At 36.1% G+C, this 13664-nt stretch overlaps 1 protein-coding gene across 1 annotated transcript; it reads right to left on the bottom strand.

The window, feature by feature from the left end:
• Positions 1–6684: 6684 nt before the first annotated feature.
• LOC127755592 (uncharacterized) lies at positions 6685–12100 on the bottom strand. Its single transcript, XM_052281273.1, has 6 exons — positions 11886–12100; positions 11696–11741; positions 10658–10799; positions 8581–8660; positions 7800–7903; positions 6685–7057 (listed from the first exon to the last, which is right to left on the bottom strand). Exons 1-6 carry the CDS (start codon positions 12030–12032, stop codon positions 7019–7021), a joined length of 558 nt encoding a protein of 185 aa, XP_052137233.1. The 5' UTR covers positions 12033–12100; the 3' UTR covers positions 6685–7018.
• Between the last annotated feature and the right edge of the window lie 1564 nt (positions 12101–13664).

Raw genomic sequence — 13664 nt, 5'->3', positions numbered from 1 at the left:
TTAATAGCATCAATTATCTATCCTCACGCCAGTAGTGGAAGCTCGAGATCCCCACCGCCTCTATGCTAGATCCATCTCGGGGTGCAAACTTTATTGTGGATCCTATGTGTCCAAGGCTGGAAAGAGCGGTCCTCTTTTTTTTTCTTTTTTTTTTTGCAAGATATAGGCTCACTGTTCGAAAGAATTTGGAGTACTCTGGCAAACTAGATGAGTGGTAACCTTCAAATTAATCTTAGAAACAGTTGAAACACAATGAAAAAATGATGGTTGAGTATAACATATAAATGTTTGTCTAATTGTCTCTATAAAAAAAACCCCAACATGTACGATAAACTTACCATAAATCTGTAATATGCTAGGAGCTATATGGAAAAACAATATAAGGACCTTCCTACATATTGCTATTGCCTAGCCAGAGGGTGCTAATTAAGAAATAGTTTTCATTTTCCAGGAAATAAAGGTAAATAACGATGCGATGGTTTTTTTTCATAACTTATTGATAAATAATGATAATTGACTCTATTATTAGACATACCCTAACTTTGTTGGTGTACTAGGTATAATTAGTCCCCTCATGTTTTTTTTTTCTTGGAACCTTTTTGTCCCCAAATAAAGTAGCACTAACAAATGGCAGGCTTGTTCATCACAAAGAAAAAAAAAATCATATGATGGTTTCTTGTTGCACTCGGATATACTCCATCCATCTCATAATATAAGGGTTTTGAGTTTTTGCTTACACTGTTTGACCACTCATCTTATTCAAAAAATTTTGGAATTATTATTTGTTTTAACTTACTTTATTATCCAAAGTACTTTAAGCACAACTGTTCGTTTTTTATATTTGCACAAATTTTTAAATAAAATGACTGATCAAACAATGCAAACAAAAACTTAAAATCCTTTATATTATGTGACGGAGGGAGTATATAGTGGCCGCATGGGAACCAGCATGCAATCATAATATGCATGTAACATGTACTTACGTACTATGATTTTGCCGTGCCATGCAGCACCCTTATTCATAGCGTGGAAGGAACCTTGTCGCCGCTAGCTGTTCAGCTATTGTGGACTTCAGTTTTTGACCTATCCATGTTTGCAGTTTGCAGTACAGACATGGCTCATTTATCCCTACAAATAAAAACTGATGAATGAATCGAATTAATTAGCTAGATAGCTAGAGAAATAATCCCTCGATCTGTTCCACAAATACTTCAAACCTAAATTCCCAAAATGGACGACCCAAATACCCCTAATTAATTATAAACTTATATTAATGCATAGGTGGATAGGTAAAGGGTATTGAAGGAATAAATTTTTTTATTTGTAGACCAATGGTAGGTAAGAATGTAGAAGTTGATTTATTTTGAAAAAAAAACTCTATAAGATGATTTATTTTAGGACGGAGGAAATATGTCAGTCAAAAAGCAAGGTTTTTCTATATTAAACAAAGAGTTTGAACTTTGGATCATACTACTCCCTCCGGACTAATAATACTTATCATTTTGGACAAGGACACAGTTTCAAAAAATAAATTTGATAACTATTTTTTATTACAATATATATATATATATATATATATATATATATATATATATATATAGAAATATCAATAAGTATATAATTTTATCAGAGCACTTTTTAAGATCAACCTATACATATGGGAGCCATATTTATTTGACAAATGTTTTAAATATTATTTATAGTCAAAGTTTTTGAGTTTGACAATAGCCTTGTCTAAAACGACAAGGATTATCAGTCTAAAGGAAATACTACACCATGCACTGGCCATGAGATGTACATGCATGTACTAGTTTCATTATTTTTTTTAAAAAAGTGAACTTTACAAAACTATAATTGTTTGATGAAAACTATCATTTTGCTATAATTTTAAGGGAAGGTATTTTACAAAACCGCAACAATAGTGAACGATTTTATTACAAAACTATAATTTTATCTCCTATGTGTGTATGTCATGTGGGATGTAAGAGCACAAGTATTTCAGGAGGCCCAAACTTGTCAAAGATGTAAAGATGAGGTTTTCTAATAAAATTATATAATATTATTGTCGTTCTCTAAAATGTCTAGCTAAATTTTCAGCATACTAACATTTTTGATAAAATAGTTATAGTTTTATGAAGTGCACTCTTAAAAAAAGGTTGTGCATTTGATAGTAATCAACGCGCCTTACAGTTTATTTTCATAGTGGTAAGAAACCCTTTTGATTAGATAAAACAGGGCACAACATCATACACCTATATATAAAAAGAGAAAATTCAGTTCCTGATCTTCATTTAAATTTGTGTGGCCATCAAACCAAGATGAAGCATGTAAGAGCGGTTTACAGCAACGAACAATGGCACTCGTTGGTGCTGAGTCAGCCGGCCACCCTCCTAATCCAAGATGTGGTTCAACATACTGCCTCTTCTAGATATAATGTACAAAAATTTTCTCCGTTTGTTCGTGTGGCATCTATGCCTGTATAGCCACCTGATTTATCTTACTAAGTGTGAACTTTTGATAATACTAAAAAAAAAGCAAACAATCTTATTTTATAAATCTTTTAGCTTACAACATGGTATGTTGTGGTTAAGAGCTGCCAACTCATACTATCTTACACATGACACTTAGCAACCTATAATGAAGTTCGTATTTATCCCCAGTATCTTGAATCTCAGGCCTATTTTAGATTTCGAAAAACTATTTTCCAAACCTGTGAAAAAATAAATTGGTGAAAAACCCTATAAAACCACTAGAAAAATGATAGTCCTACTCTTGGAGAGAAGACTCTTCCACCCCCACCACCCACACTAAGAGCAAGTTTAATAGTATAGCCAACTACTAGCTCCAATTTATCTATAGCCAATTCATACAATAGTTTTTACTTATATTATTAATGTCTGGTCCTACCTGTCATACACGCATTACGTCTTGGAGTCCGTGCTGCAGTTGGCTACAGATTTGTAGCCCGCTGCTCTTCTCTATCTTTTTTATCTCTTTAAAATATGTTTATAGCTTGCTTATAGCCTGCTATTGTACCTGCTCTAACACATGGGCCTTCATATATCAGCATTAAAAGATTCCCTTAGCATATGACCGATGAACAAGCATAAAAAACAAAGAGACACACACAGCAACAGCAACAGAGCAGAAGAGGGGACCTGGAAAAATCTGAAATGCACTTGCTAGCTTCCCATGCCGGGACATGCCATCACCACGGTACAACCAGTGGTCGTCGCCGGCCGGCCGGTGGTCCACCGCAACGCTGCAGCTAGCTGCATCTTTCCTGATCAATTCGGCCAAAAGCTCCCCCCTCCTGAATTCCTGATCCAAGAGGGAAGAACTGTCCCAGTAAATCCAAGCCAAGAATGGCCCACAGCCCAGCCCAGGCTCTGTTTGTTTAGTTTTAGTTTTATCATCTAATCCCCATCCTCTCTTATGGAGTGTACTTTTCCCTCTGGACGACGCGCGCACACAACCACACACGCACCGTGTTCGTAGTAGCCGCGTGCATATTTTTATACACGTGTCTTGAAATTGGTGTAAACTGTTACCAACGAGGGTTTATGATGTCGCAAGATCTCACTCGAGTCTCGTGGATTTCGGACGTCCCCAGCCAGCTCGAGACGAGAGTTCTAGGTGTGTTGTTTCGGATGGTTCGTTTGGAAAGTGTTAGAATTTCATTTGAAAAATACAATGAACTTAGGACTTAAACCCTGGTAAGCTGAATATGTAATATCTAGTCATGGCTCATCTTATTATGATAAGCTCTAATTTGTATGTGTAAGTAGGCTGATATACCTATGGATGGCTTTCCTCATGCTGGGTTTGGCTGGATCGTCCTAGGTGGCTAGGCCCCACCTGTGAGTGACCGTTCACGGCCTTTTTTTTGTTTTGTCTGTGCAATCAAGGACTGACCACTCCTAAAAACTGAAATGGCAGCACAAGATGAAGATATACAGTGTTTGTGTTGGATGGATTGATGCAGTCAAAACTGCAAAATGCACATGGGAGAGCATATGTAGATGTTGCCAGTTTTTTGGTTGCACTTGTCGTGATCTCATTGGTCAGAGAAATACAATGCCAAATAGTGTGGATGATCAGGAATGTTCACGGAGTAACACGGAATGGAATGCATGAAACAAGAAGTACATGAGGGAAATTTGCAGATTGAAATGTTCTCTTTCTTCTTCTTTTTTTGAATCTAAAATGTTTTCTTATATCGACTTCACTTGAGATTCATATATATATATATATATATATATATATATATATATATATATATATATATATATATATATATATATATATATATATATATATATATATCAGATCCCATTTTTTTTCTTCAAACTTCAAACTTTTTCTATCACATCAAACTTTTCTACTCACATAAACTTTCAACTTTTCCATCACATTGTTTCAATTTCAACCAAACTTTTAATTTTGGCGTCAAATATATTATTTCGAATAACTTTAAGCTTGGGGGCCTTACTTATTGGATTGTGTTCTCTGGCCAAGTTTTCATGATTGCTCAATTATTTAGAGTCAGACTGCTAGAGTACAAACACGGTACTCCCTCAATTTCAAATTATTTATCGTCCTAGGATTGTTTTTATTTTAAGTAACATTTTAATCTTTGACCATAAATTTCTATAAACTTATATAGTTTAACATCATAAAATTTATACTTTTAGATTTATTATTAGAAATATTTTCATAATATATAATTCATATGTTGTTACACACATTCATCAGCAGTCAATAACTAGTCATTAACATTTAACATGTAAATATTTTTTATTTTACTTTCCTAGTTGGCTTTGAACAATGATCTGTTTACACGGTCCATCTGTACCCAAAAACAATTTTTAGAAAAGAAGAAACATATTTTGAGCAGATCCCGAAGCGAGGCAACACCATTAGTCAAAATCTTTTCTGATATTAAAATAACCTCTTCATGACTTCATCCAAGTGCAAGCAAAATACACTAATCATATATTATGAAGTCTCATACAGCTAGCATGTTTTACTTCAATTGGGTGTCTTCTTTTGACCTGAATGGAATACTTAATAGATGAATGATTCGCGAGGTACAAACGGATAAATTAACTATTACAAAGTTAAAAAATAGATTTAAAATAATAACTTTAAGAAATATATATGTAGAAAGTTTTTTAAGAAAAATATAGCATTTAGTAGCTAGAAGAAGCGCCTCCGTCTCATAAAAAATCAACATAGTACTGATTTATAATATCAGGTTGTGTTACATCATATTCTATATTCTAGATTCGTTTTTGAGGCCTGGAAGGAGAACATCATGTTCTTAAATTCCATTCATGGGAAAAGAACAGGCACAGCTGCAGTGTAGCAGTCAGGGATGCCAATCGATTGAAACTTTCAATGGCACAGAAGCAACACAAATTCTGATTGATATGCCAACTGCGACAGCTTTATGTTTGTGCAAAGTGTTTGCATAGATAACAAATATAAGAAGTAATCAATAATCACAACACAAAAGAAAAAGGTGACAAACTTGACTGACAGTGAGTTGAACAGTTGATAATGTCAAAAGCTATACACCACCAATGAGAAGGAGACCTTTTATTCCCAACTGTCATTTACTGATAATATGCCAGTTTATAATTACCACTATATCCGTACTAAAATAAGTTAAATCTTTCAACGGTCTCACACATACCAATACAAACACTAAAAAAAACTATAATGCTCCTAATTTATCAAATCCCAATATAATTCCCCACTTTATTTACATTCAATATAACTATTCCCTACTTTCACAAACTCCAATGCGATGATTACTAAAAATGAGAGTAACCAAAAGTGAACTTAATATGGGACGGAGGGAGTAAAACCAAATTTTATTTTGATTGTACTGTCTTTTGTTTAATTTTCTGTTCAAACTATTCCATCTGTCATAGAAAAAAAAACAAAGATAATCAGCAAAAGATTTATAAGTGATGACAATTGACAGATGACATTTAAAATCAGAAAAAAAAATATCAGCAAAAAATTTAAAATCTGAGAGGATGACAATTGACAGATGACCCCTACTTTGGACCATCTCTACGACTGTTTGCTTCTAGTTACTGAGGGTCCTTTATATTCCATATTTTCTATCTCGCAGCAAAGCATATACTTCATTCGTTTCACAATGTAAGTCATTCTGGCATTTTCTATATTAATATTATATTAATATTGATGTTAATGAATCTAGATAGACATATATAAATGTGGAAAATGCTAGAATGACTTACATTGTGAAACGGAAAGAGTAAGAAATAAAGGGGCGGCCTCTGTAATGCTGTTCTTTCAGGGTTATAAGTTTGAAGATAAGTAGTAAATTGCAATTTGCAGCCACCCAATACAACAGCTCGAGTTGCAGGAAGCATTAGGTTAAAGAAGTGATGTTTGCACCTAACACAATGTAGAATTAAGATCACACACACAAAAAGAATTTATCTGCTCAAGACTGCGATATTTCCTAAAATAATCGATATGAGTAATCAGCACATTTCTTGCTGATTTTCCAATTTGTATGCCTTTGTTTTGCTCCATTTTTTTTCCATTTCCAAGTCTATTCTTTTTTGCTATCTGCCATTCACTTCTGAGCTGGGTTCACGCCTATCCTTTCTTCCATAGCTCAATTGGTCAAACATGGTACGATTAGCTTTTAACTATGCTTGTAAATTAGCATGGTAACTCCTCCAGTATGAGACAAAAGGTTACAAACACTGCCAGATTAGCCTTCTACATGTACCAAGTAAAGCACTGGATAAGCCCTAACAAACAGGGAACCCAAGCCCAAATTTCTGACAAGCTAATGCAATTAGGCACAAGTTCTCAAGGCCCAACCTAAGTGACTACATCTCCTAGAGCCTTAACATCCAGCCAACAGATGAAGCCTGGTTCTCATTCTGTTCCCAGCAAAGCTTGACATAGCAAATCAGGAAACACATTGCATCAACCTACAAACAGCACGGCACGAGCTTTCTCTAGATCAGTCCTGTGATTCTCTTAAGCGAGCGATGAGTTCATCCTGCAGTACGAAGGACATCATACATCATAAATTGAATACACTTCTTGCACAAAAGATTATGGCCTAGATAGATCAATGTAGGCATGATCAATTATGTGAAAATAATTCATATTTGGGAAGCTGTGTTATTTTCTAATGTGCAAGAATGAAGACTGTCAATGCTTTATTAACAAGAAAGTTCATTTACTAATGCCACATCCGCGGCGTCAAAATCAAAGTGTGTAAATATAACAAAAACCATAATGTGCTGCCACTGAAAGAAAAAAGCAACAGCCTACTGACAACACAAGCATCTCTAGAAGAAGCTTGTTTTGGGAACTTCTATATTTTGTTCTTAAAATAATCTATTAGGCACAATACTGCAGTTACATGACAAAGCTCAGGCTCTTATCATCCCATTCATTTTATTTTGTAAAGCCAACTTTCACTAAAAAATTATGAAGCTTCTACAGAAACAAAATCCTACCATATGCCATGCAACGAATAAGTCCTGAGGGAACATTTGGAATACTAATGGACAAATTCTGTAACTGACTAAGCTTCCTAGGAAAATATCAGGTGTCAGACACTTCAGAATCATCCAAACGTTCAAAAATGGTGGATATCCAGTCATCTTAGCTGACATTCTACTAAAATAAATTCTACAAGCAAAAATTCAAATACATATACTAGTGACAGAATTAAAAGCATGAAACCACTTAAATTTAGAACAAGAGAACTTGGAACGACAATTTTTGCTTGCCTTTTTCCCTTTGGTCATGAGGCCCCTCTGTCGCAGAAGTGCACGCAACCTCTCAACTGTGAATGTCTGTAGTGTGTGACCTGAAAATCCAGGTGCCGCTTCTTCTGCAATATGAAAGTTTATTAAAGTTATTAGAGGAATTGTGAGACTGTACATGAGCATGTTTTTGTCTTCTTTTAAAATGCTAAAGCATGCATCAGCATATTACTGATCTTAAATTCAGGCCTAGTTCTTTTCTTCAACTCCAAACTACAACTTCCTTGTTTTCCATCAGCACACTTTTCAAACTATTAAATGGCGTGTTTTTGCAAAAACTTTTTATAGAAAAGTTTTTTTTTTAAAAAAAATCAAATAAATCCATTTTTCAAGTTTATAATAGTTAATACTTAATTAATCATGTGCTAATGGGCTTTCTCATTTCACAGCGGCTGAAAAGCTCCTCCAAACTAAGCAAACGAATGGGGCCTTAAAATAGAAAGACAGTTAGTGGCTTAACATGTAAAGTTGTAAACCTAGAACAAGGCAAAGCATTCCTCCTGGTTGGGCACTTCACAAATTCAAGTGGAAACTCTGGCCACTTTCTTTCTTTTTTCTTTTTGGGTAGAAGCTCGAAAAAGGGTTGGCTTCAGGTAAATCTGGACAATTGATATCCTTTACTCTCTTTTTCCTCAACAAAATGCTAATAAATGAAACATTATTCTCTCTATTCGTATCTTAGCATTATCAAGTATCAGACATTCACAAATGCCCAAACTGGAAGACTAAGACTTAGACAACTTACCAGCAGAAGACAGCCCAGAGGAGCTACCCAAATTGGGCCTTTTAGATGAACTTTGGCCATCCAAACTTCTGGGAGCAACTCTAGTCAAACAAAAAAGGAAAAATAATTACTTCCAGACCTAATTTATATAGTCATATCATCCCAAGTAATAAGCAACCAAGAAGGATAAACAGTTTCATGAGGACAAGTAGGTATGACTCAAAGAACTTGTATTAATCCTGGATCACTGAATGGCCAAGCTATTCGTCAGCATCAGCATAGAAGTATGAAAGAAATCACTCCAATAAATCGCTTAGAGCATGTGTGGTTTCATAGCATGATACAAACAGTAACATGATCTGTAATGGATAAATGGAAGATTCATATGTTTTATTAGGTTCCCACAAATTTAATGCTGCATGGTGGGAGATTACCTCTATGGTTAGGGTTGTACTTGGTTGTTCTGTAGGCCACTACAGTGGGTACCTTCTACTAAAGGATTTAATCCTGTAAAGAGTCTGAAGAAATAAAAACTATCTGTTGTTCTTCTCACAAATGTACAAGATACTAATTTATTCAAAATGACAAAATAGTTGGGGTTGTGAGGTCGCTGCCCCAGGTGCTTAGTTGGGGTTTTGGTGGTGTCTTTTGTGTGACGTGTTTGGGTGGAGGATCCTTTCCGTCTCTTCTGTGTAAATTTCCTTTTCTTCTTAATGAAATGAAGCCTATTCCTCCTAATTTTTCGAGAAAAAAAAAGATCAATAGATATACTAGAAGAGTTTGGATAATTTGCTCTTTGTGTGGTTTTTCAGGATAATTCAAGAGGCTGTGGAAAAGAATGTTATAATTCAACTAAATTAAACACTATATGGATTAACCTAATCTAGCCAGCTTTCTAAGTCGTGGAACTCAACATATAACTTGTTAGTGAAGAGCAACAATTCACCAGCTGTAACTCTTCCTTTATTTGTAAACTTGTAATCTAGTATTGTTTGTGCACCAAGTTGACATGACAGATTCCAAATAAAACTACATATTTGTATATACATCAGAAATGAATAAAACCAAGTTACAATTCATCCTATAATAACAAAATGAGAAATTCTCTGCAAAAAGGATCAAAAGGAAAAAGCAAAAAAAGTGGCAGGTGTTTCTACTTACTGTTAATAGGAACTTATCTCATCTTTTCCTTTTAAACAATTTGAGTTTAGACTTGGTATTTTTAAAGGGTGCTAGGCCTAAAACATTCCATAAAGAATTATTAGTACCCAGAATGGAGCCAAATTGTATGGTTACACCATAAAGGCTGAACAACCTAATTTAGTGCCATGCTCACCAATCATATGTAACCCGGTAAGAAAAATAGCATGTTCATAAATCCATATATTACTTTTGGCAGTGGATTCAAATCATTGTGAACTAATCAGATTTATGGAATTCAAATCCAGTCAATGCCGATAATGTAAAAAACAAGTGAAATTGTCAGGGGAAAAGGCTTGGTCTCATAAACTTTTTTTTTTTCATATATGACTAGAAATCTAGAATAGTAGAGCCCGCTTTGCCCCAATAAGCACATGACATTGAAGTAGGGTCAAGCTAGACAGGTCAAATTTGGCCATTCAATAATTATGGCAGCTGCTCTTCAATCTCCACCAATGGTAAAGTCATTCACAAATATGAGACTTAGTTGAAAACTGATGTAGGTATGCAAACCAACTAAACTAATAAAGCATGGTATGCTGAAAATCCATAGAGCTTTCTTAAGCACAGAAAATTCCAACAGCAACTGCTCATTAATTTACTGAAACTCCATGGGACTTACCCAGGAATTAAGGCAAGGATGTTACATTATGCTTCAAGATCAAATGGGTGTTGTAAGACCCCTAAATACATGGCCTAAAAATTAATGAATCACATAATACCCATAGAGAAAGACCAGAACAAAATAAAATAGAAAGGTGCTGCAAGGGATGAGCCATCTCATATGTAACAAGAGTACCATAGTCCATATAAAGCATGGAATGACATGGTAATTAGTAATAAAAGGATGCTCCAATAAGGCACTGTAAAACACATACTGTCAATTTGGCAGATTTACCTTTTCCATTTGACGGTTTCCCCTTGGTTCCTAGAACCTGCATCTCTGGCCTCTTTGGCTTCTTTGGCATCCATCTCCTTTTTCTTTAGCTGGAGATGTCTGATCAAAATATTTGTTGTATCGGTCTCTATAACTTGTCCCTCTAAACAGAAAAGAGATTAAACAGTTAAAATTTTAATGAATCTGCCAGCAAATTATAGCCACAAAACATATGAAGCAGGTGAACAACCCATCAAGGTGATATTCTCCACCAACTCCTATCCCCAAGACCTACTGCCAATGCAGAGCTCCATTTCAATTTGTTTTGACTAGAACACAGTAAAATAGGAGAGCTGAGAGTTTCCATGATTTCTAACATTAAAGCCTAAATTGTGCATTGGTACAGCGTATAACAGAAACAACAGTCCCTTGGGAAGAACCTTTTCTATGGAAGAAATTTCTGCAGTAACCATCTACTGTAGTTTCATCTAGAAACATCATAGATTTACAACTAAATTACCAAAACTTAACCTAAAAGAATGAATGAAAATTGAAAGGAAGAAACTGCATTAACTCCAAGAACCAAAGTTCCGTTATACTGGCTGCATTGAGTGCAACGAATCGCGATGAAAAACTAAAATTCATGTGCATTGAGGCACATAATCTAAGAGCAACTCAGCACAGATTCTCAGTGCAGACATTTTAAATAAACAGCGACACTAGATTCGCTACAAATCCTAAACAGTGAAAACAACACTTGTACATGCTTTTTAGCACACTAGAATTTACTCATCGGTCTTACTTTATACTTTAAGCAAAATACACATAAACCCTAGAAGAAGAAGAAGAAAAAAACTTATAATTCCACAGATACTAGTGGACATGTGGAATCCTAAAGACAGCTTCCATCAATCGAAGCCTCCACACACAAAACACCACAACCACTACATGAAAAACCTAAAACATTAACCTAAGAAGCTAGCAAAATAGAGCATTCTGAGTTAACAGAAATACAACATACTACTACAAAATCTCTACAAGAATGAATCTCCCACTGACCTGGAGGATCCGTGTCATGCTCGCAGACGTAAACCCTGAGCCGTCCCTGCGCAGATCACAGCCAAAGAAATTCATCTCAGAATCCTCTCACCTCCATGAGAATTCAACAAGAATCTTAACGCCAAAAGGGAAATTAAAAAAAAAAGTATATCATTTGTGGGGGTTTTAGTCAGGGATTGGGCGTGCGTACGAGAGTGGAAGAGGCGGAGATCGAGGAGAAATTGCCGCGCGACGGCAAGCCGGACAGGAACTTGGCCGCGCCGCCCTCCGATGACATCCCCAGCCAGGAGGCTTTCCGGCCGCCGCCGCCGCCGCGGCTGGAACCCTCGGCCGCCATGGTAAGGCACCTCCTTTCTTTCCCCTTTCTCGCACCGCTTCTTTGATTTTCTTCTGTTTTCTTTTCTCGGTTCGTTCCTTCGAGAGTTGGAGTCTCCTTTTATTTATAATAAAATTGTGGTAGAAATTAATAAGCTTTTAAATTTTGCGTCTAAAAGAGAAAAGAGAAGTTAATGCTATATGAAAGATTTAGGGAATGATTTCCATTTAATTTATTCATATGGATGTTTATGGAACGGAATTACTAACCTTTCGTCGATAAAAAATCCATCCCCAAATATTACCTAATTTAGGCCATCGGATGAGTTTCATGGCTCGTACTCTAAACCCTTGTTGTTCAACTCCAACAACCTTCTCTTCTTCTCTAGAGACACCATGAATTCCGAAGGACATATGGATTATGGTCCTGATTTAGAGATCGGAGTAAGAAGAAGGAAAGAGAATGAGTTCGCAGCCTTTAGATGGACACAAGAGTGGGAGGTGGTGGCTTGATGGTGGGCGGCGGAGTAGGCGGACTGCGAGGCACAGGTGCCGGCGCCAAAGCCACAAGGTTGGTAGCAGGTGGTGGGCTGATGTTGATAACGGTTGTAGGTGATAGATCCGATGACCCTCGTCGGAGACAAGAAAGACGCTAAGGATGGGAGTTCCTCGCTGCCGTCGGCTTGAGAAGGAGAAGAGGAAGGAAAGGGGAAGGAGGAAGGGGGGAGGGGGCCAAATGACACTGTTTGTGCGTTTCGGCAGCTGGCGGTGGAACTGGAGGCAGGGAGTGTGTGCTTATCGTCGTGCATTGGCGGCGTAGAGGGAGGAAGAAGGATAAGAGGGAGGGGGTTAGGGCTAGGGAGTGTGCGTAAATCTTAAATCAATCGAATTGTCCAAAATTTACGAGATTTGACTGTGTTTTCTGTTATCAGTCCCTTGATAAAATTCATTAAAATGCCACGCATATTTAACAGATTATTTTTAATGTGCAGTTTTAATTTATGCATAGCATGTGGTAAACACTGAAGTTTTTGTCAATCTTTTGAGAGGGATTATGTAAAGATGGTAAAAGTGATGCTACTGATATGTGCCAAGATACAAAATAGGCTCACCGCTGACATCTAAGAACAAGTTTTATAAGTAAAGGTAATATAATCATCTCCAGTTTTATCCACATTATCTACTCATTAGTTAATTAAGAAGTGACACGCTCAACATATTATCTCAAGCAATTTGTCCTAATAGACTACAATATTTTTTTTCCTTCTTTCTCTTTCAATTTATTGACCTTCTTCTTTGATCTTTTTTGAAGTTTATATATTGAGATTACCCTTTACATAATGGACGATTTCTTCTCTCTCCTCTAACTTATTGTTTGAGTTTATATGACAGTTTAAAGGTTTTATAGCAATTGCTCTAAGATGGTGTGATAGAGAGCATCAACTGGATATATGCAACCTTTTTAAATTAGGAACCCAATCTGAAATTCGCTCATATGGAGATTTGAACTCAAGACTTTTAGGTGCTACTCAAGTCACTGCAACCACTAGGCTACACTGCCCATTACAGTAATGGAATTGATTTATTACAAATGAATTAACTATTTAAGTCTTCATGGAGGGGGTTGAGAGGGAGAAATCGGTATATGTGCCAT

This window comes from Oryza glaberrima, chromosome 11 (assembly GCF_000147395.1).
Source record: "Oryza glaberrima chromosome 11, OglaRS2, whole genome shotgun sequence".
In the NCBI taxonomy this organism is placed as follows: domain Eukaryota; kingdom Viridiplantae; phylum Streptophyta; class Magnoliopsida; order Poales; family Poaceae; genus Oryza; species Oryza glaberrima.
The sequence above is the reverse complement of the archived record's forward strand: the minus strand, read 5'-3'. Positions and strand labels throughout refer to the sequence as shown.

Excerpts from the sequence above, each read along its gene's own strand:
- LOC127755592 (XM_052281273.1), bottom strand. The coding sequence starts at position 12,032 with ATGGCGGCCGAGGGTTCCAGCCGCGGCGGCGGCGGCGGCCGGAAAGCC. Across the intron at positions 11,742-11,885 it reads TCTCCGCCTCTTCCACTCTC|GGACGGCTCAGGGTTTACGT; the intron begins GTACGCACGCCC and ends TGATCTGCGCAG. Across the intron at positions 7,058-7,799 it reads TCATGACCAAAGGGAAAAAG|GATGAACTCATCGCTCGCTT; the intron begins GCAAGCAAAAAT and ends TTCGTACTGCAG.